Source organism: Carassius auratus, unplaced genomic scaffold, assembly GCF_003368295.1.
Source record: "Carassius auratus strain Wakin unplaced genomic scaffold, ASM336829v1 scaf_tig00214327, whole genome shotgun sequence".
Classification (NCBI taxonomy): Eukaryota; Metazoa; Chordata; class Actinopteri; order Cypriniformes; family Cyprinidae; genus Carassius; species Carassius auratus.
This window is the reverse complement of record NW_020527617.1, coordinates 587,189-608,413: the sequence shown is the minus strand read 5'-3', so window position 1 is coordinate 608,413 and position 21,225 is coordinate 587,189. Positions and strand designations below refer to the sequence as shown.

The 21,225-nt window shown below is 36.6% G+C and overlaps 1 protein-coding gene across 1 annotated transcript; it reads right to left on the bottom strand.

Annotated features, from left to right (window-relative positions):
- Window positions 1-255: 255 nt before the first annotated feature.
- On the bottom strand, window positions 256-7,021 carry LOC113091857 (tribbles homolog 1-like). The gene is made up of 3 exons (XM_026257523.1): window positions 6,349-7,021; window positions 5,308-5,600; window positions 256-2,463 (listed from the first exon to the last, which is right to left on the bottom strand). Exons 1-3 carry the CDS (start codon window positions 6,631-6,633, stop codon window positions 1,998-2,000), a joined length of 1,044 nt encoding a protein of 347 aa, XP_026113308.1. The 5' UTR covers window positions 6,634-7,021; the 3' UTR covers window positions 256-1,997.
- Window positions 7,022-21,225: the final 14,204 nt, after the last annotated feature.

The following is a 21,225-nucleotide window of genomic DNA, read 5'->3' as shown; positions in this document are numbered from 1 at the left end:
ACACGTATACTTTTAAGGTTTGAAGTACACTAAAGTGCACATTCAATACAGTTAAGCACACCTTTTGTGTTAACAAGAGTTATTTTGACATCTTGAGACTGGATTGAGAAAATTATCAGTGATCTCTGATGGTCTGAAAATTAAAAAAAGAAATCACAAGGAATAAAATGCAATGTACTGTGCTACAGTTTTGCTTTATACAAAACATATGCAATCTTTCTAGAGAGACGTTTTTCACAGAATGCACCACAGATATAAATAACAAAGAGTTTATTAAATTTTGTTCACACACTTAAGATGTACATATTTACAGATGCTCATTTGAACAATGGATTTTAACCGTTAAACCCTCATGGTCAAACCTTGGGGTTTGTGTCACAAATACATAATTCACAGAGCAATATGAACTCTGTGCACTCGTGTCAGCTTTCCCCATGTGTTGCATGCATAAGAACGACATTTTGCAAACCCTCCAGCCTTTGCTTATAAAGAGCCTTTCAGAAATCATAAACGTCATGTATCACCATTATTCTTGGATCTAGAGGTAACATAAAATCCCCAGCAAGAGGGCAAGCAGAAAACAGACCTTTATAGGATGCTCAACCCTTACAGTAGTACTGTTCTCCTTTCTTTAAAGCGAGAGTAAAGATATGCGTTTGTAGTCATACTGAGCACACTATTCTGGGTTCATAGCCCTTTCCTCTTCGTTACACCAACGCCCCGCTGTTGAGTCATCTTATATCTTACTCGCAGTATGAACTTGCCTGCCATACTGAAGCCTCATGCTGTTATGAGGTTGCTTGGATTCAAGTAAATGAACTGTGTCTAGAAAGACTATAGAGATCAGGATACAGCAGAATAAATGAACACTTTGTATCAGTCTGTAAGAGGCTCATCCTGAACATTTAAGAATCTGTATGTAATGGTAACCCCTTAGATGTCACAGAGTGTTAAAGGTCAATATGTGACATTTAACTTCTGAATGGCTTTTCTGTACAGTTTGGCAAATCTTGAGAGGCATAAGTCAGAATAGCAAACAGTATCTGTGATTTAAAACAGTTTATAGCATGTAATCGGAAGTGCAACCTCAAATTAAAATGAATGAATCAATTATCAATTTATTAATTAAAAAAAAATAAAAATAAAATGCAGCTAAATTGCCATTTAAAAATTCACAAATATAAACATAATTACCAGTGTTTATTTAATTAATGTTTAAAATGGTAAATATAGTAAAACATTAATTATATGTATTAATATTAAATATTAAAATCACTTTAAATGCTTTTTTAAAAATTGTATCTAATAAAGCATTGGTAAGTTGCTTTTTTAAAAGTGCTTTTTTTTTTTACACTGTTTATTTTGTAAGAGCACTTTAAAAAAAGCTTTTTAAACCAGTTGCATTTTAAAAACTATTTTTCTGTTTGTTTTTATATTTAACTAAATTTCTAAACATTAATTAAATAGGTTAAAATGTCTATATTTTTTATTACAATTCTTACTTTTTTTTATTAAATATACTGATAATTGTTTATTTATTATATTTTTAAGCTGCACTTCTAGTCCTCCATATGTATGCGTATGTCAGATTCCTTTAGTTTTCATTCTCCTCCTTATAAAAGGAGACAAGTACCTTTGGTACTGCAGTATTCACTTAGTGACAATTCATTTTGACAGTAAGTGAAGCCAAAGGTCTGCCCCATAGGCCGAGGTTAGTCACCATGCACACATTCTCACATTCTCTCGTTATCACATGACCCATAATGCCCAGTCTCATTCACTTCATACAGCACAAGAATGATTCACTAGCAGAAGACATCAAAACGAATTCACACTGGCCTTAAAAACCTGACACACGTGATACAGTACTTTGAGTGAATACTCACTGAGTGTATACTTCTGAATCTATTACAAAATCCATATAAGAAACCAAATGATAAAAACAAAACACCAAGTTCACGAACAGTTTTGGTCCATATTCAATCTATATGGTTTCCTCAGGAGAAAAAATCCTCATCCTGCTCAATTTCTATCTGGGGCACTGTCTGTTCTCTCAGGTTGACTTCCTGTTCTGCATTTCCTGTGTCCTGTGTGTTGCCATTAAACCACGGGTGAATGAGGACCTCCGCTGTGGTCAGTCTTTCGCCCGGGTCCTTTCTGAGCAGACTGCGAAGTAGGCAGCGCGCCCTTAAAGATAGCCCATCAGGGAGGCAATATGTGCCCCGTCGAATCTTTGAGAACAGGGTTGTGGGGTCCGGGTCATGGAAAGGATAGCGGCCCACCAGCATTGTGTACAGCATGATGCCGAGGCTCCACGCGTCCGCCTGCTTGCCTGAGTAACACACTCCACCGTTTAAAATCTCAGGACTCACGTAAGCAGGGCAGCCGTGTGTGTCAAACATCAAGTCGTCCTCTCCGCGCAGAATATGGCAGTCCTCCAGACCCTCTAATTTCAGTTGGGCCCTAAAATAAACACATCATGGTTAGTACAATCAGGTACTATTTACTGTGTTTTGGCTGTAAAAAAAAAAAAACAATATGATATGACTGGTATACATTCCATTCAGAATCAGCTACATTGCACTAACAATCAGGTCTTTTTTCACATTTACACACAAATTTTGATGCAAAACCTGTGGGAAAAAATGCTTTGTAAAAAAATACAGTAAAAACAGTAATACTGTGAAATGTTAATGCAGTTTAAAATAGCTTCTCTATTTTAATATATATTTTAAAATGTGCTGTGATAGCAAAGCTGGATTTTCAGTGTCAGAAACTGACACTTTTTTTCTTTGAAACATCAAAAGAACAGCATTTATTCATTTGAAACGGTAGTGTATTTTTAGGGCAATCATATTTGATGTGTGCACTCGTATATAAATATGAAAATATTAATGTAATGATTTTTACTGACATTCACCAGATTTGTTAAAAATTATATTTCATGTTGCTTCCTGAATACAGGTCAGCAATGATTAAGTCAAGATCATTTAAATATTTTAACAGTTTGCTTTAGTACAATAACAATAACCGGTTATTGTTTTAAGATTAAAATATTAAGCTGCATTTATATTGTAAGAAGGGGGAGACTTCCCTCTTTTGGTCCGTGGTATCAATGCATTGTCATAACTTGTTATCTCTTAATAAACTGCCATCAGAGAGCAAGTTCAAATCTTAAACATGGGAATCAATCTTTTAACAAAGCATAAAGCATAATAAAATTAGCCAGGATATAACACAGAGGGTGGCGTGATGTAAATGACAGGTGATCCGGCTCTGTGGAAATCTACGCAGGACTCCGTGGGCACAGATTCCTTGTGGGCCTGATGATGATAGATTTAGTATCTTTCAATTCCATTGCTAAACAAAGTGATGTATTGAAGCCTTCCTTCATTGTGCATTGATCTGAAATAACTCTCCATCCCTTTTGTTGAGCTCACAGATTGCTGTGAAGGGAAACCACGGAAACCATTGCTACAACAAATATAGGACAGATCCTCATCTAATTACGGCCTTCGTTTAAACAAAAGCATGCACGAGAGTTTCCACAACGCACGTGTGCAAAATGATCACACTTCCTCTCATTCCAAAGAGCTCTGCAATGTATTCTTGTAAACACTGGGTTAAGTTTAGCTCAGTTTCCGATAGAAACAAATCCCCTACTACTCTAGGAATATCCCTGTGGACTTTAGATGTAGACTTGATGACCCATGAGTCTGTGGTATCCCTTTCAGTAAAACATGAGCTGCTCTGCATGCTATTGTGTTTCATCACTGGCTATCAGCCTTGGTTTGGGGGGTTTGCAGATGACACAACAGCATTCTGCCAGAGAGGTGGAGAGAATGAGTCATAGACCTGTGTGTGTGACAGACAGAGAGACTGTGGACATATGAAATGCACTGCGCTGTGCTGTAGGTCCACTGTGTTCTTCCTGCACCTGTGCTGTACGCTCACGGCATCTGGCAGAGCCTTATTACCCACATCAAGTGACGCATGAACAGCCCCTGCCCAACCAGCCTGTTTGTGTGCGTGTTTGTGTTTCACAATCGAACTACAGACGCATTCCAGGTCATTGAGTGTCTTTCTGTATGCAATCACACACCGTATCTCAGCGTTATCACAGGGCTTCAACCTTTTTGTTGCTTATCCATCACTCATCATTACTGCATTTTACAAAAGCTATTCTAGCTATGGAAATTGCATTCGGAAAGATAAAGTGTGTGCAGACAGCAGGTTTGCATAATCTGTCACTATGCTGCCTGGTGCTGAACAAAGTGAAAGAAAACACAAATGCTCTATTCGTCTGACTAAATGTCAGCATGCCCTGGTCACGTCTGTGCCAGACGGACGCGTCTGCTAGGCCAGACCGACCAATCTGTAAGTGTTGCAATGGCTGGAGCCGGAACCCCTCACCTACGAGCGGTGCTGTATTCAGGAGTGGAGTGTCGAGTGTGTGGGTATGATCCTGAATGGTGAGTTTCCCCTCTGTGTGCATTGCTATGACTCATCTTGCTGCACCCATTGGCTGCCATGAAAGAAGGGTGACTACGTCCTCTTATACGTTCTTGTCTGCTTCACTCAAATGAAAACCGATGCCCAAAGGTCAGGCTTAAAACGTTGGCCCAGAAATGGCAAACTAAATGTATGTATTGAAGCATGTAAAAAAAAACATATTTGCTAAATCTGCTTATTGGTAAAGAAGCCCTGTATAAGCCCTTTAGGTTAGTTTTAAATTTACTTGAGGCTTAACGGATGCATTTTTAAGGAACATTTACATTGTATTTTTCAAAAACATTTAGACACTAAGTAATGTAACACAATGTAGAAATCTGTAGCAATGTGTATAAACTGGATTATTTTGACACACAATTATTTTGAAAGTGCAACGTTTTATTGTCTAGCAGCAGAAACACAGCATGCTAATTAAAACAGCTCTGTTAAAATATATATATATATATATCTTCAGTGTGTTTCTTTCATTGGGGATTGTGGATAAAAATGTTTAAATTCAATCAATGATGTTTTTTTTTTTTATACATAATTCACTTCCGTAATTCAGAGGACTCTCGTATTCTAAAGAAAAATCCAGAGGAACATAATAGGTTTGTTCCATTGAATCTTTTGGGAAGCAGCACCAGTCACCTGCAATGTGACACATTGCTGCGAGGAAGTGAAAACTGAATAAAACTAAAACTGACACTATTCATCCAGTATAACACTGCTGATGTCACGGCATTGATGCATGAGGTACAGTACTGCACCTGGTGTGCTCCATAAGAACTCCTGCTCACTAACTATAACTCTCACCTTTTCTCGTCTGAGAACACAAACTTGCGGAGCTTGAGGTCCCCCAAAATGATGCCAACCTGGTGGCAGTGGTTCACTGCAGATACCACCTGGTAGAAAAGCTTGGAAGCCAGGTCTTCAGGAATCCTCTTGCTACTCTTTACAAAGGTGTGCATGTCGCCAAAATCCTTCTCTTGGAACACATATGCTTTGCTCTCTCCAAGAACTATGTCTTTTATCTGTGCAATGTTCTTATGACTTGAGAGCATGCTGTAGGCTGTTATTTTCTCCTGGTATTGGCCCATATCAAACACCTGCAGATGGCAAAAAAATTGAAATAAAAAATAGTGTTCCGTATAGTATTATAAGACAACATCAACGCTGACCTGATTAAGTCAGTTCACAAGAGGTGAATGGAAGTGATACTCTAAGATTAAAGCACAAACATATTATAAAAAGTTAAAGTGAGTGGCAGCAATAAAACAGTCTTTTTGAGTGTCATGTCAGCCCCATATTTCTCACACAGATGCAGATACATAAATAATTGATACACATCTGTCATATTTTAATTTATAAATATAAATAATATGGCATCCATGTTATCTGAACACAAATTCTGATATCCCTTCCTAACTGAAAGTGTACTGCTATTTTTTTTTAAAAATGTGTAGAAATCAGATTATGAGACCCAAAACTTTATCCTCTGTAGTGGATCATTTTAATAATAACTCTGAGATCATACTGTACACGCCATTGTTTTTAATCCTGCAGTATTTATTTTGTTCCAACTGCATATTTGTATATAATATTATACTATTTATACAATAAGTATAAATAAGACACAATATAATAATAATAATAATAATAATAATAATAATAATAATAATAATAATTTTGTTTTAGTTGTTGTTGTTGTTAAAGATGATGCGTATTATTGAAACTTAAAAATTACCTGCGTTTAAAAATAAATAAAAGTGCTGGGTCTCAGATGCATAAAACGTGTTAGTTGAAGAGAGTGGATCATTATATGGGTCATGTATATTATAGTATGCATTGGTTTACCTTGCAGAGCAGTTCCTCGTTTGTGTCCATGTCTAAAGCGCTGTGCACCCCCGGTCGGTCGGTCAAGGGCACTAGCAGGTACTGGCCGATACGAGCGGGACCCTGGTGGGCTGAGGTGAGGCTCAGAGGTGCTCCGCTTACCGGGGATCCCGGTGAGGAGCCCAGGAGACCCACGTCAGCAGAAGACTCGCTGAGCCGCGGACATCTGATCACGGGCTCGTCTGTGTCAAAGCGCTTGTGTCCGTGTCTTCCCGGTACCGGTTTCTGAAGCCACTGAACGCTCATTCTTACAAACTACAGTAGGCTAGTTGAAACTGATGTAAGTCTGATTTTACGCAAGCATATCCCGGAACTATACATGCGCTGCAAAAAGCAAAAAAAAAAAAAAAATTCCTACTTACTCGTTAATGAATGTGAAACGCAAGTTTCTTTATCATAGGTTTGCTGCCTGTTTCGCTTATCCATTGTTTTTCAGCTTTTGTTTTATTTTTTTGCATTAGTCCGTTAAAGCTTTTTGAACAAAATTGAAGCCCAAAAGATACTGTATGAGGCAGCTGTGTGGTGTGAAATATTCCCGGTGTAGATCTGAGCCCGAGAGGAGGGCTGTCTGACTCACTGAACTACTGATGCTGTTTTCTGAGCTCTACTTTCAGCTGATGTCCGATTCGAACGAGTCGGTTCTTTTTAATGATTCACTTAAATCGATTCGGAAGATTCTTCTGATCATTCCCCCGAATGGAAAACATTGGCTGTAAAACTGTGAAGTGGGTGACGTGCTGGATCCACAAACAACACGATCGATACGGCAGAAACGAAACACAGCGATAATATCGGCAAACTTAAATGTGGTTTACTTCATGATGATGCACATAATGTCGCGCATGTACCTACTTCAGCGGACAACTTTGAGTGATGACTCAAAAGAATCATTGAATCGCTTTTATTGAATCACTTCGTCCGAACGAAGCTTTTCGTTAAAATGAATCGGACTTCCCAAAGCTGGAACTCCGCCCGGTTCAGACTCTTTCTAGTGACACATTCATTGCAGTCTCGACGATTGAGCAATCGCCACATGCCATTCACCTTCCAGAATAATAGTAAAGCGCTGGTTTAATCAACTTTCCTTTTCTCTCAGCTTTCAAATCTGCAAGCGAAGCTTTTATGTAACACTTAGCCCATGTAAAACTGCCGCCTTTGTATTTTTTTTTTTTCAAATGTTTATAATGAACTCCAAATGTTCGGCATTGTGAAATCCAAGGAAGTTGCATTCATATTTTTCATTCTTCATCAAAACACATGGCCAGGCAATGATTAACTTATTTCGACATTCAGGGCTCAGAGGGTTATTGTACTCATTAAGCCTGCTGCACTATTCATGTGCCTATTTTCTTATTATGTTTAAGATGCATCATATTCCTGCAAATATATCAACCAAAATTGCATATTTATCCCACCTGACTTAAAAAAATGGTCTGTGTCTGAGGAATCGGTGGGTTTACTTTATAGTTCATATTTGTTAGGCTATGCTGATGAGTCATCGCCAAAAAGAGAAAGACAGGGGAGTGGTGGTGGTGCCCTGTGTAGAATAACCATAGATCTTTCTAGGAGGGAGATATTTGTTTAATTTAACCAAAGGGGGAATGCACAAAGAGCTGAAAAATGTGTGCATATGATGCACAAAATATATTTGTTTCTCACCGTGCCATTTGACCTATTAGCATAGGGCCTACTCCAGCAAACCTCCAGGGCACGCAAGACAGCGACTTCCACATTGTGTTTGAAACATCAGCTGTGTGACAAAATAAAATCTGATGCAGTTCCTAATTGGCTGCATATGGCTATACGTCCCACACAGAATGTTGAGTATGTCACTACTGACAAATTTGTCCATTTCATTGGCTGTGACCGCTCTTAATTTGGAAGGGTGTAGTTGAACTAGCACCTGTTTCACTACACAGAAAAAGAAAGCCCCGTTTAGAATAGACTCAAGGGAATATGGGCTGTTTTTGATGCTTAAAATACCAGAGCTTTATCAGATTTTTCGGTGTTAATGAGAAAGATAAATTTGTATTTTTATGGGCTAATGATCAAGGTCAAGTCAAATATGTGCGGAATAAAAGTATTCAGAGGTGATTCAGCAGAACACCAGTATGACAAAGGTTCCTGCAGTTCCAAAAAAGAAGTGTGGAATATTTCAGTACACTACATTCCTGTCCTGCTTGCCTGAATTTGTCATGTGTAAAATAGATGGTTCAGCTGCGGCCTGCAGGTTTGGAGTAAATGTGGTCGGACTGAGGATTTAATATTAAAGACAAATTATTTTTAGCAACCATGTTTTCTTTGACTGTAAAATATCTCTCTGATGACTCAGTATCTGATGTGTGTGTCTGTCATGCTGTTAAGCAGGAACAGAACAGGTTTTCTCTTCTTCCTCTCCCTTTAGTGTAAAACACCCTACTCTCCATGGGAAATATCTACTTCTCTTTTGTTATGACATAAACAGGTGTCACTGAGACCACACTGGACGCTATTTGTGTTATGTTTGCATGTGATTCAGAGAACCTGGCTATTTGAGGTCATTCTCGCTTGAGAGCCCTAACAGAGCTCTTTTCCACTGTAATTAGCTGACTCATTGCCAGTAGCAAAGACAAAGGGAACTGATCACTGTGTGCACTCAACAGCTCAGCCAGAAACAGGTACGTTCTACTTAGATGGTCTGTACATACACCGGCTGGATTGGAAGAGAGAGAGAGAAAAAAATACCTGTGATTTTGGCCTTGACAGGAATGATACATCATGCGTCTGGCTGAACTTTGACCATGCGAATGACTATCAAAAGCAATCATGAAATAGGGAAGTTCTAAGTACTACACACAGCCCAAAAGGTGTAAAGTCAATTACAGGTTAACCGCACAAGAAAGCATGATAAGGCTCTTTATAGAAGCCCATCTCTGCCTCAGAGTAAAAAATTAATACGGTAACTGTGAGAAAAAGTTAAATAAGAAATACTGATAAAATTCAACGCTATCTCACGACCAAGTCGTACGTATTTTACGAGGTGGCTTATTCGTACGAATTTGTACGACCTCACTCGTACGATTTTGTATGATTTGTCTAAACCCCTGTGACAGTTAGGTTTAGGGGCAGGGTTAGGTGTAGGTCATTCGTACAAATTCATACGAACTGTGCAACACGTAAAATACGTACTATTTGGCAACAATCGTATGAATTTGTACGAGTGTGGTCGTACGAATTCGTACGAATAAGCCACCTTGTGAAAAATGTATGAATTGCCGTGAGATCGGGTTGATAAAATTGGGAGATTTAAAGGGATATCATTGTGAAAAAGAACGAAGCTTAATTGTATTGAATGCACACTTGTATTGAACTTTTTTTAGATAATATAATATTATTGAAAAGATATTAAGCACTTTAATGACTATACATTCTTAAGTACACTTTTAAAATGTGCACTTTATAAAATGACAAATCAAACATCCCCTTAAGGTTACACTTTTGAGAAAGAAAGAAGCATTTGTGAGAAATAAAATTGCAAGACTATTGTTTCTTGAATGTAGAAACTAGCTTAAATAAAAAAATAATAATAATAAACAATTATGAATGAATTAAAAATCCTATTAAAAATGTTATGAAAAAACATCAGATGGCTTGATCGTAATGGTGTAGCCTGACACAGTGGTCTTAGGAGCTGATGTAGTGTGGGAGTCAGGAGGTCAGAGAGGGTCTGGGGCTAACGTGAGGAGACTGTGATACAAACAGCCCCACAGTAATTCAGTCACGCGTCTTTCCTCTTCAGCGGCTGTGGTTTGGTCACAGATGTGTGCAGGCACTTTTGAAGTGGTGCCTGGACATCTACGGCTAGCCTTGTAAAACCTCAAGTGGCAAGATTTTGAAATCCTCATGGTTTAGTAGACATAATACATTCAGGCGCATTGGCTCATATTCAGCACCACTAAAATGCTCTTGTAAACATTCCACGGTTTAACCAGCATCAAATTTCAAACAGGCCAAGTTGAATCAGCTTCCACGCAGCTTCTGCGTATTTCTGCTGAGAACTTTTCCCATGCGCTGTAGTGTTTTTTTAAAGTCTTTTTTACTACCATGTTTCTCAGGATCCAGTTACACTAGAGAATACCAAGTGTTTGTTATGGTAAGTGTTATCATGATGAGTAAGAGCTCATACTGTCAGCCTGAGGAAATAAAGAGTGGTGTGGTGGCTAAGGGCAGTTCCCCACACCACCCAGACACCAGTCTCCTACTTCAGTTGAGTACAGTCATTCTGAGAGGAAGTGTGCCGCTGCTTACAACTGTATGACCTTAAGAAAGAGGTTTGGAATGTGGATCTGTGTTGAGATTCTCAGATGTTGCCTAAGTGAGAGGTTAAACGGTGAGAGCGACCACTACAAAGTCTGCCGTAATATCGCGTTGAGTTCTGCTAATAGTCTCTTGCAGGTTCAAAAAGCATGAAGTAGCTGGTTTTAATTCCATTTAGAGAAGAAACAGAGGAGGGGAACCTCTTAAAAACGCATTAATGCCACTTAAGTGCAGACCTATACAGTTTACACTTGTCTTGAGTCTGTTAGCGTGAAAAAAAACCTTCTAAACCTTTCAGTCATCAAGAATGAGTCAACTGTTCTTAAATTATCAAAGGGAGAGAGAGAGCTTAGCATTTCAAAAATAATTAAATTGTGGTACATTAACAGGATTTCAGTGGCCTTCAGCTTTGTACTGCAACAGGGGAGATTTACACCAATAATACCATGAAAGGATAAAGCAATAATTTCACAGGCATTATGGCAGGATGCAAGGGAAGGCCTGGAAAAATTGCTGTAGTAGGTTTGGAGAACATGCTTAAGCGAAGGAATACCTGTGTTACTTTTCAGATTTTGATAGTAATTGCTCTATGTCTCCTGATTAAGCAAACATGGCATGGAAAGTGATTAAAAAACACAACATATTTAAAAAATATGTCCTCATATATTGATTTAATCTAACAAATGGACCAATCAATTATTTAAAATTATTTAATTGGTAAATAAATATATACTACCATTTGAAAACTTGGAGTAAGTATGATTTAAAAAAAAACAAACAAGTTTACTTCAGTGAGTACGCATTAAATTTATTAAAAGTGACAGTCATTTAGTCATTTATAATATTACAAACAATTTCTAATCCAAATAAATGCTGTTCTCTTGAACTTTCAATTCATCTGAGAATTCTATGAAAAATGCATCACGGTTTTGAAAAAAAAAAAAAAAAAAACTATTTTCAACATTGATAATAATAACTAATATTTCTTGGGTACCAAATCAGCATATTAGAGTTATTTTAAGGACGCTGAAGACTGCAGTAATGGTTACTGAAAATTCAGCTTTGCTTCACAGAAATAATATTTTTTGTTTAAATGCATTATAATAGAAAACAGTCTTTTTAAATTGGAATAATATTATATTTCATAAAATACTATTTTCACTGTATTTTTTATAATAAAAAAATATATCTTGGTGAGCATAAGATACTTTAAAACTTTTGAACAGTAGTGTATATTTAATTTTTTTATAAAAAAAAATGTTTTAATTTTTTATGTAACAACCATATTTTTTATTTAATACATATAACTGTGATCCTGTGTTAGCACTTAAACATTGATTTCTGACACTGGATCAATGTCAAGAGATTCCCGGCAAACCCTGGAGTCAAGTCTTATTTTAGTAAAGGCTTGTTAATATCACTTTTAAAGTGCTTTTACCCCAGGAGCACTTTCTCAGCTTGACTAGAAAAGAAGTGCCCCTGTCAGCTTTGTTTAGAGGTGTGCAGAGGTTACGCAACTCCTTTTTCCATAAATGTGGACTCGTGAGAGCTCTGTTCAGGGTCAGTGACTGGTTTGTACTTGTCGAGGTAGTATGGATTGAGTGAGCGCTGAGAAGAAGGTGTTAAGTTAACATGTAGACGGAGGTAATTAAGAGAGGGAAACATGCATTATTAATGCTAATGAGTTATAATAATATGCTGCGGCGTGATCTGTTGTGCCTTCCACCCTGGGTCGCCAGCATGTTGATGTACCCGCTGTTGTCCCTGGATCTGTCAGAACTCTCACTCAGCAAATCGAGAGCCCTCGATCTTAGCTGAGTCGTGATTCTCTCAGGACACAAAGCTGTACATGTCATATGAGGAGTAAAGACAAAACTAGCCAAAGCTGATGATGAGATTAGCGTAGTTTTACTATAAACAGGATGACGAAAGCTTTCAGACAGCTCTTGCTGACACCAAAAACAAACTCATTATGTAAATTGCCTCTCTGACTGCAACACGCTGGCTACAGAGTGCCAAATTTCCCACAAAGGGGAAATGATATGATATGAAATGAGGCTGTGAATCAAATCTTCCTGGGAACTGAACAAGCTGGGACAAAGGCGAGCACAGCCCTATATGGATAATGAGACTCTATCTCAACATACTGAGAGGAACAAACCAAACTAGATTGAATATCAGCTGCTGTGCAGTCCAAAGGAGAATTGGCATACAGTATGCACAGTCTGGAGCTGGGACGAGGCCTGTGTGTTTTTGAACACACTGTACTTGATAAAAGAGAACAGAGAAAAGGCTCATCAGGAGCGTGTTTTGCATGGTTTAACAAGTTACTGAACTTAGTATAAACCCTATATTTCGTGTGTGTTCTTAATGATTCAGTAATCCAACGCAATTAATTTTGTGTTCAAAGCAACTCAGTGCCATCTATGAACATCTCTTGATGTTTGTATTATTATGCATATTATCTTGGTTTAAATAATTATCATAAAATTATGTTAAATTGATCAAATGTGACAGTATTGTAATTTACATTCTTGCATGGGATATCTGTTTCAAATAAATGTTGTTCTTTTGAACACTTTCTCTTCATCAAAGAATTATAAAAAACTTATTACAGTTTCCATCGAAATGTTAAGCAGAATGATGATAACAATAAGAAATGTATCTTTTTTGTAAATCAGAATGATTTTTAAAGGATCATTTGATATTGAAGACTGGAATATTGGTGGCTCAATGCCTATTATGAACATCTCACAGTGTTTGTGTTATTATATGCACCATTTCTTGGTAAAGTAGAGCAAACAATGATGTCTCAGTGTCATGGTGGGTCATTCTGGGTTCAGGAGTTAACTGCGCAGACATTCTTCAGGTTTTGTCTTCACACTCAGTCTGTTCCCACCTCACACAAAAGCTCTTAACACAGTCCAGATGCCTTTGGAACAGAGTCAGGGAAGGAAAATTATCCTCTAGGTTTTCAGGAGTAAATATTTTCATCAGTTTGGAAGGTAAATGGAAACAGCCGGAGCTGGCCGAGGAGGAGAGACATTCCCCTGCTGCTTCTCTGACACTTGCTTGGTGAGAGAAGAAGGCAGTGTAACATGCCAGCTCCTGCAACACTTGTGATGGAAGAAAGTGAGTTAACGTAATAGACCACCGTACTTGTGTCTTAGTCTGTATGAGTAACAGCAACCTTTTGGATCATATTCAGAAGATGTAAAGATTTATTAGATTAATGTTCTGTTATAAGACTTTCACCATTGCTCACAGAAGCAAACTAACTAAAGTTGTGGCATGACTCATCAACAAGAGCTTGATATTAGTGATAGTAGTTTAGCTGTTTTCTTTAGTGAAAGGACTAAATATCTTGTTGCTTCGCAAGCTACATTTTAAAGATAGAAGCTCACAAGTTTACACCAAAAGAACACGTTATTTTGTTAGTCCTGCTAAAAGACTTCTAAATCCACTGCTAGTTTAGTCAATAACAAATACACAAAAGTAAAGAAAAGGAAAAATCAACCCATTCTGATGTTTATTGCAGTTTAGAGATGGCATGAATGCATTTACACTGCGATTATAGTTGCATAAACAAGGTTATGAGAATCATGTTTCAAATATAAAATTTGGAATATAATATGAAATTATTTAAAAATGAAATTATACTTTAAATACTTAACTTAAAACCACCTGTAGGTAATGAGCCAGTAAATCATTAATTCAACTGATTAGTAAGTCATTGAATCACTGACCCAACATATTCATTTACTATGTGCAGCATTTCTGCTGTGGCTTACTTAGAACTATTTTCATTGATGGAACAAATATATAATATTTTTTTTATTGTATTTTTTATTTCTGGGTCATGTATTATCCCAAGCTGTGGAGATATCACCTAGATTTGACATATTCGTATTTGAATATTTGACATATTTGATTTCCTCCTGATGTCTTTTTTACATCCTGTCCTACTCAAACAAACACTCAGGATAAAGGCAGAGGGACACAAAGCAGGGATCCTGCATGTGCTCCATTACACATTGTGTCCTCCCTGTTCTCTTGTGTTCTTCAGGTCTGATGCCAAGCACACTCAGTTACTGTCTATCTGTTACTAGATGTCTCCTGTTGGTGGGATGTGTTTTTTCTCAAATATGCAGCCAAAAAATTATTTGGCTGAACCTAATTCAGTTGGACAATGGTTCATTGTGAGAAAAGTTTCTTTTATTTTTTATTTCTTTTTTTGGTCATTCAGTTAAGCTATGAACTCAAATTTGTGAAACTGAATTGAATGTCACGCTGTAGGATTAGCATGTAACCCAACAAGAAATAAGCAATCATATATCAATTGTGTTTGCACTTGGAAGACATTTGTTTAGTAATTGCTCCTTGATTAAAGCAACATACGGCATAGTTTTTCACGCACAAAAGCCCATCCTGAAAGCAGAAAAAGCTCCACTCTTCACCACAACGTAACAGAAACCTGTCTAAATCCCAGCATTATAGAACATTAGACATGAACCATTCTCAACCCTTTCTTCTTCCAACATACAAAATAACAGTTAATTTCAACATGTACTCCCTTCATGCTTTGCTTTGCATGGAAATGGAAATCCCCTGCCCAGCTACAAAAGTGGCAAAGAAAATTATTAATGTAGTCCCAACGCAAATGGTTTAGGAAAACATTTATTTTGTTTATTTAAAGGAATAGTAGGCTTCAGGCCATTCAAGACTACTTCATCAAAACAGATTTGGAAAATTTAACTTGCTTACCAATGGATCCTCTACAGTGAATGGGTGCCGTCAAAATAAGAGTTTAAACAGCTGATGAAAACATCACTATAATCCACAAGTAATCCACAGGACTCCAGTCCATCAATTAACATCTTGTGAAGTAAAAAGCTGTGTGTTTGTAATTAACAAATCCATCCATTAATGTTTTTAAATCCAAACCGTTGCTTCTGGCTAAAATGGTCCTCTATCCATAATATTGCTTTCTCAAGTGGAAATGTAATCTTTTCTGAATCAGGAGAGAAATATGGACAGCTCAAGCCCCGATTGTGAGCAAAGATAGTCCAAAATGGTCAAAAACAATTATGTTGCTGGATTTTGATGTGAGAGGACAACAGGGGATGGACTTTTGGAGGAAGTGCTTGTTATACAGTAGATTATGGACTGGTATTTTGGCTAGAACGACAGTTTAAAGTTAAAAGGACTTAGTAATGGACTTGTTTCTTTACAAATGAAAAGTTTTAGCTAGCAACACTCCAAAAACACTGGAAAGAAAAATGGTTGCTATGCAATTGCCATGGTAACTTGGGTTATTATCTCATCACGGATGTTTATAATCACGCAACAGTTGCTGCATCTCCACAATTAATCAACCAACCAACCAACCACATGGACCCACTGGAATATGAAGAGATAATTATTAATGTTAAGAAGCTCTTTCATTTTAAATCATTAAAGTTAGAGAATTACGGTCTGTTGGCAACACCCCTGTTAGCTTTGAAGAAATGCCTCTGATGTGAAATAACATTAGGCTGGTTGCGTAGACAGTAAGACATGAATATGAATGAAACTGCTTGTTATGACCTGAGATGCTCATTAAAAGGAAAAAATCCTTTGCTTGTTCACCCACTGAGTGTGTGGTCTGCATTCATCGCAGCGCCAGCTGAAAAGAACATTTTTACATTTCAAATTCGCTGTTTTTCAATGGCAGCTCTGTTTATGGGAAGTTTTAGCGGCTTCTGTCAGTAAGATCCAGCATGACTCAAAATGATAAATTAGCGTGAGGAATTCCATCCTACTGTACATGGTCTGCTTTGTCTCAATAGGCCACCATAACAGTGTTTTAGAAGATCTTTCAATAGAAGAAATATTTTTCATCCCGTTACAAAAACCATATTCACATCCATGATTCAGAATCCTAGCTGAGTCTTTATGGAAACCTGCTTAAGTGGCAACAAAAGGAAATTTTGCATTGCAATATTGACTGTGCTCTGAATCAGATGGTCACTTCTGAATAAGATCACTGGACGGTCAGTAAACACAGGATTCCCAGTAGTCCCCATTCAGCATTCCCTTTATCATTGGCCAACGAGCAACATCCCTTGATGGGACGCTTGTTTATATGAGTGTGTTTGCCCTCAGACATATTGACACAAACGTACCATTTCCTGTCTTTGCTCTGTTGCCCAGTGTTTGTTCTTAATAAAGAAGGGACCCACTCTGTGGAAAGGTCAGATTTGCTTCTACTTCTTACACCAGCTGTTCCTGTTTTGTCTGTTGGCTGTGCTCAGAACAGATGATAATTCAGCCCCACTGGGCATTCTATGGGCTTCTTGCATCATTACATCCTATATCTGTCATATATGGAATATACGCCAGTGAAAATGCTTGCATACATTGTCTTTACAAATTTTATTGTGTGTAAAACCATTTGAGCATGATTTAAAAATGTTCCTAAAAGCATTGTGTGTATCAGTGGAAACAAGAATATCTGACTGTCTGCATAAAAAAAAAGAAAAAAAAAAAAAAAAAAGATTGCTGTCACAACATTATTTATTTGATTACTGAGCTATAATTTCTGTTGAATATTAAGTATTTCTGAATTTTGTAACTTTTTCAAACCTTATTATTTTTTAATACAGAAGAAATAATAATAAAGAAAGTGTTTTAATTTATATACAATTATTTTTTATTATTATTTTATTTTTATTAATTTTTATTATTTACAATTATTTATCTTTTTAAAAATGTATTTATTATAATTGACATACACTAGTGTTTGGGGTTGGTACGATATTTAAGGTTTTTGAAAGGAGTCTGCATTTAATTGATCAAAAATATATTGTTACAATTTTAAACAATTATTTTCCATTTTGTTTTATATTGTAAAATGTAATTCATTCCTGTGTTTGCAAAACTGTATATTTTAAATTTGTATATACTTATATTTATTATATTTATTTGAAAAAGGAACCTTTTCTTACATTATAAAATTCTTTACTGTTACATTGGATCAATTTAAATTTGATCAATTTTGAAAAATATATAAAATATAAACATATTTACTGACACCAAACCATGAACTCAGTAGTAGTTTAATCCCCCCGACCCCCCATGTATTACAATTCAATGTAATACAATGATCTACAGTGTTTCTTATCTGCAGCTCTTTAAGGTGTTTTTGTGTATGAACTCTGCAGGTCTTTACAAGCCAGCATCCTGTTACTCAACATGACTTCTTGTCCACGTATATACACATTTATTCAAAAAGCCGATTGTTGGTGTTGACCTTTAGAAGTTCTCATGCGATGTCTGAGATTATTCATGAAGAGACAGTGCATAAATGGGAATGTGATTGTGCATAATAAGATCATAATAGGCACAGTGTGAGTCATGGGCAAACATCGGCTCTGTCTGTAATGGTTTTGTGTGCTACTTTTCTGTGAAACCTTTATCAACACATTACACAATAAGAATTCGAAAAGAATTGTGCAGGAGTCAAGAAGATTAAAAGCGATGACACTAGAGAGAAAAAAAAAAGCAGAGGCTCTGTATGAGGTCTCGCCCCCTTTCTCAGAAGGCTGCTATTTGCTCTGGGCAAATGGGCCAGTTGCACAACTGTTCTACCAATGCTGTTCAAACGGCTTCTCACAACAACCTGCTGTAAACAAAAGGCACAAAAGCAAGCAGTGCCGGTTTGCAAAATCCACCCCACCACCAACCCTTCAAACAGACCCTTTTTGCCCCTTTTCGCCACACTTACACAACACAACTTTTCAACCCCAGCCACTCTCTGATGCAAATAATAGATTAGAGCTGCAGCCTATGGAAACAGTCTAATTACGAAATAACGAAAGTCCAATGAAACCCATATATTTGAACATACCATTGTCTTGCATAAGACAAATCTGCAAAATGTATAAGCTTTTCTTCAGTGGAAAAGACTGGATATTGAAGGGTTAATATAGCATGGGTTTACACTGGTTTTAGCTGTAATACTCTACTACTGTAACTCCTATCCAAAGGCCGGTGTGGTTTAAGGGATGTGGAGAATACTGAAGCTGAGTCCTTAAATGTATTCACCATCTTGATATTCCAAAACCATGAGATAGAACTGAGTGCAAAATGAGAAATTTAACAGAATGTCCAAGCTGCTCTTTTTTGACATACAAAGATTGTGAGTAGTGATATCTGTGGAGTAAATTATGAAGGATTTAAATTTTTTGGCAAATGATACACAAAGGCCTGTTTTAAACCAGTCATGATTGCACTGCTGCTCTACACCAGGGTTGCCAAGTTGGCTACTTTTATAATGTTACCGTGGGTTAAGTTTTTCCCCATAGGGTTAAAGGTTTGACAAATTACATACATCAAATTTGACAGAAAAGCTTGTAATGAAATATTTTACTCTACCTCTGTTATTTTACAGAAATATTTATATATATATATATATATATATATATATATATATATATATATATATATATATATATATATATATATATATATATATATATATATATATATTTTTTTTTTTCTTTTCTTTTTTTTTTTTCTAGATATAAATCTAAAAGTAAGATATTTTTATGAAAACAGACTGTGTTTATGATCCCTATACAATGATTTTTTTCAAAGGTTCCGTTTATTAATATTAGTTAACTACATTACATAGTTAACATGAACTAATAATGAAAAATACGAAAAGCATTTATTAATGTTCATTTCAGCATTTACTAATACATTATTAAAATCAAAAGTTTTATCTGTTAAGTAATTATTTCACAGAGCCATGTAATAATATTATTTAATGGACCAGAGTTAGCATTAACTAACAATGAACAGTTATATTTTTATTAACTAACATTAGCAAATATTAATAAATACATCAATATAACAAATATATTGTTAATTATTAGTTTATATTAGTAACTAATAAGATCTTAAAATGCTACCATGATTTTCCAGCATAACTGTAAAATATATATTTAGGTTCTTCTTAAGTGACATATTTTGAGTTTAAATATATGTGCTACTATAGATTTTGGACCACTTTAATTGGTTTTGATTGGGAAAAGGGTTGGATTTGTTATGCAGATCTGGCAACACTGTCGTACAGCTATAGCAATAACCATTAAACGTAATTTGTGTGAAAACAAGAGCGGATGTCCAACAACAAACATCTCTCTGTTGTGTTTCCTGTGTTTATCACGAGACGTTTTAAACTCAAGTCAGGCATTGTGGCGACCGAAAGCATAAACAGAGGCACGTTCCTGTTGATGAGGCCACCTCACAGCCAATGGAGAGGATGTTGTGCAATCAGTGAACTAAGCTAATTATCATGGGATCAAATAGTGGCTCCATGGAAACCTCTCCACTTTTTCCAAAACAAGACCTTGTGACTGTCTCTCTTATCCGTTCCTTTGAGACAGCCACCACTTGTTCGTCTCTGCCTATTTTGTTTATTTCCGATGACACATGGCCCAGCAGTCCATGTAAGGAGTTTGAGGAGCCATATGTCACTTGATAAGGTAATCTGGGCTTTTGCTTACATGAAATAAGACACTGCTTATCAAATAAGCAGTCTTTATGACATGAGTTTCATTAGTTTAATGGAAGTTTAATGAAAGCGCTATTAAGCCTTGCAAGAATATAAATCCTTTAGTGCAATATAATACATTTTTCTTCAAAGTCTCACCTGTGGAAACACTCTGTTTCTTTGGATCCAGCACAAAGTTGGCACGTTTGATGGAAATTGAGAAAATGTGCTTGGCTGACAACATGTGTGGTCATAAAAGAAATGGGACACATTCCTCTTTGTTGTATAAATCCAATGGGATTTTCCCAATTAGCACGCGGTTTTCAGACATTAGTAAAACCACTGGCTCTATACTGTGGGTAATGAATTCCTGTCGTATTGCAGGGTATAGCTTAATCATGCACCCAGTCTAGGTCTTTGCATGTCATATAATTTAAACAAGGAGGATTTATGCCAATGAGGTCAAGACCAACGATGGTTCCTCAGGGGTTGACAAGCCCCTTGGGGTCTAGCGTTCTGCCCTTTGACCTTGTGGGAATTTCTTGAACCCCTACACTATTAAAAATAAAAGTTATTTTTGGTAATGTTGGTTTAATGAAGAACCTCTAATATCCATGGAACCTACCTTGTTTCATTGAACAAAACGTTTTATAGTGGAAAACGATTCTTTAGATTATTAACATTTTCTTCACATTAAAAAAAAGGTCTGAAAAATTATTTGGGAAACCAAAATGAATCTTGAAAAAAGAAGAGGAAAAAAAAATGTGGAACCTTCATTTCCTCACAGAACTGGCATTGATTTTGAGTCTAAAACCCATCAGAAAATCTTATTATTTTGCCATTCATACTTTCTGAAGCAGTGTAGATGTGTGTCACATACTCACCCTGACTCAACAGTTTCAAGTATCACTTTAAATCAGCATTTTTGAATCATATCTCCAAATTCTGTTTGAGGGAGAAGCGCCCAAAGCCAATCCCTATTTCTGAAACTGTTAGAGCAGAAT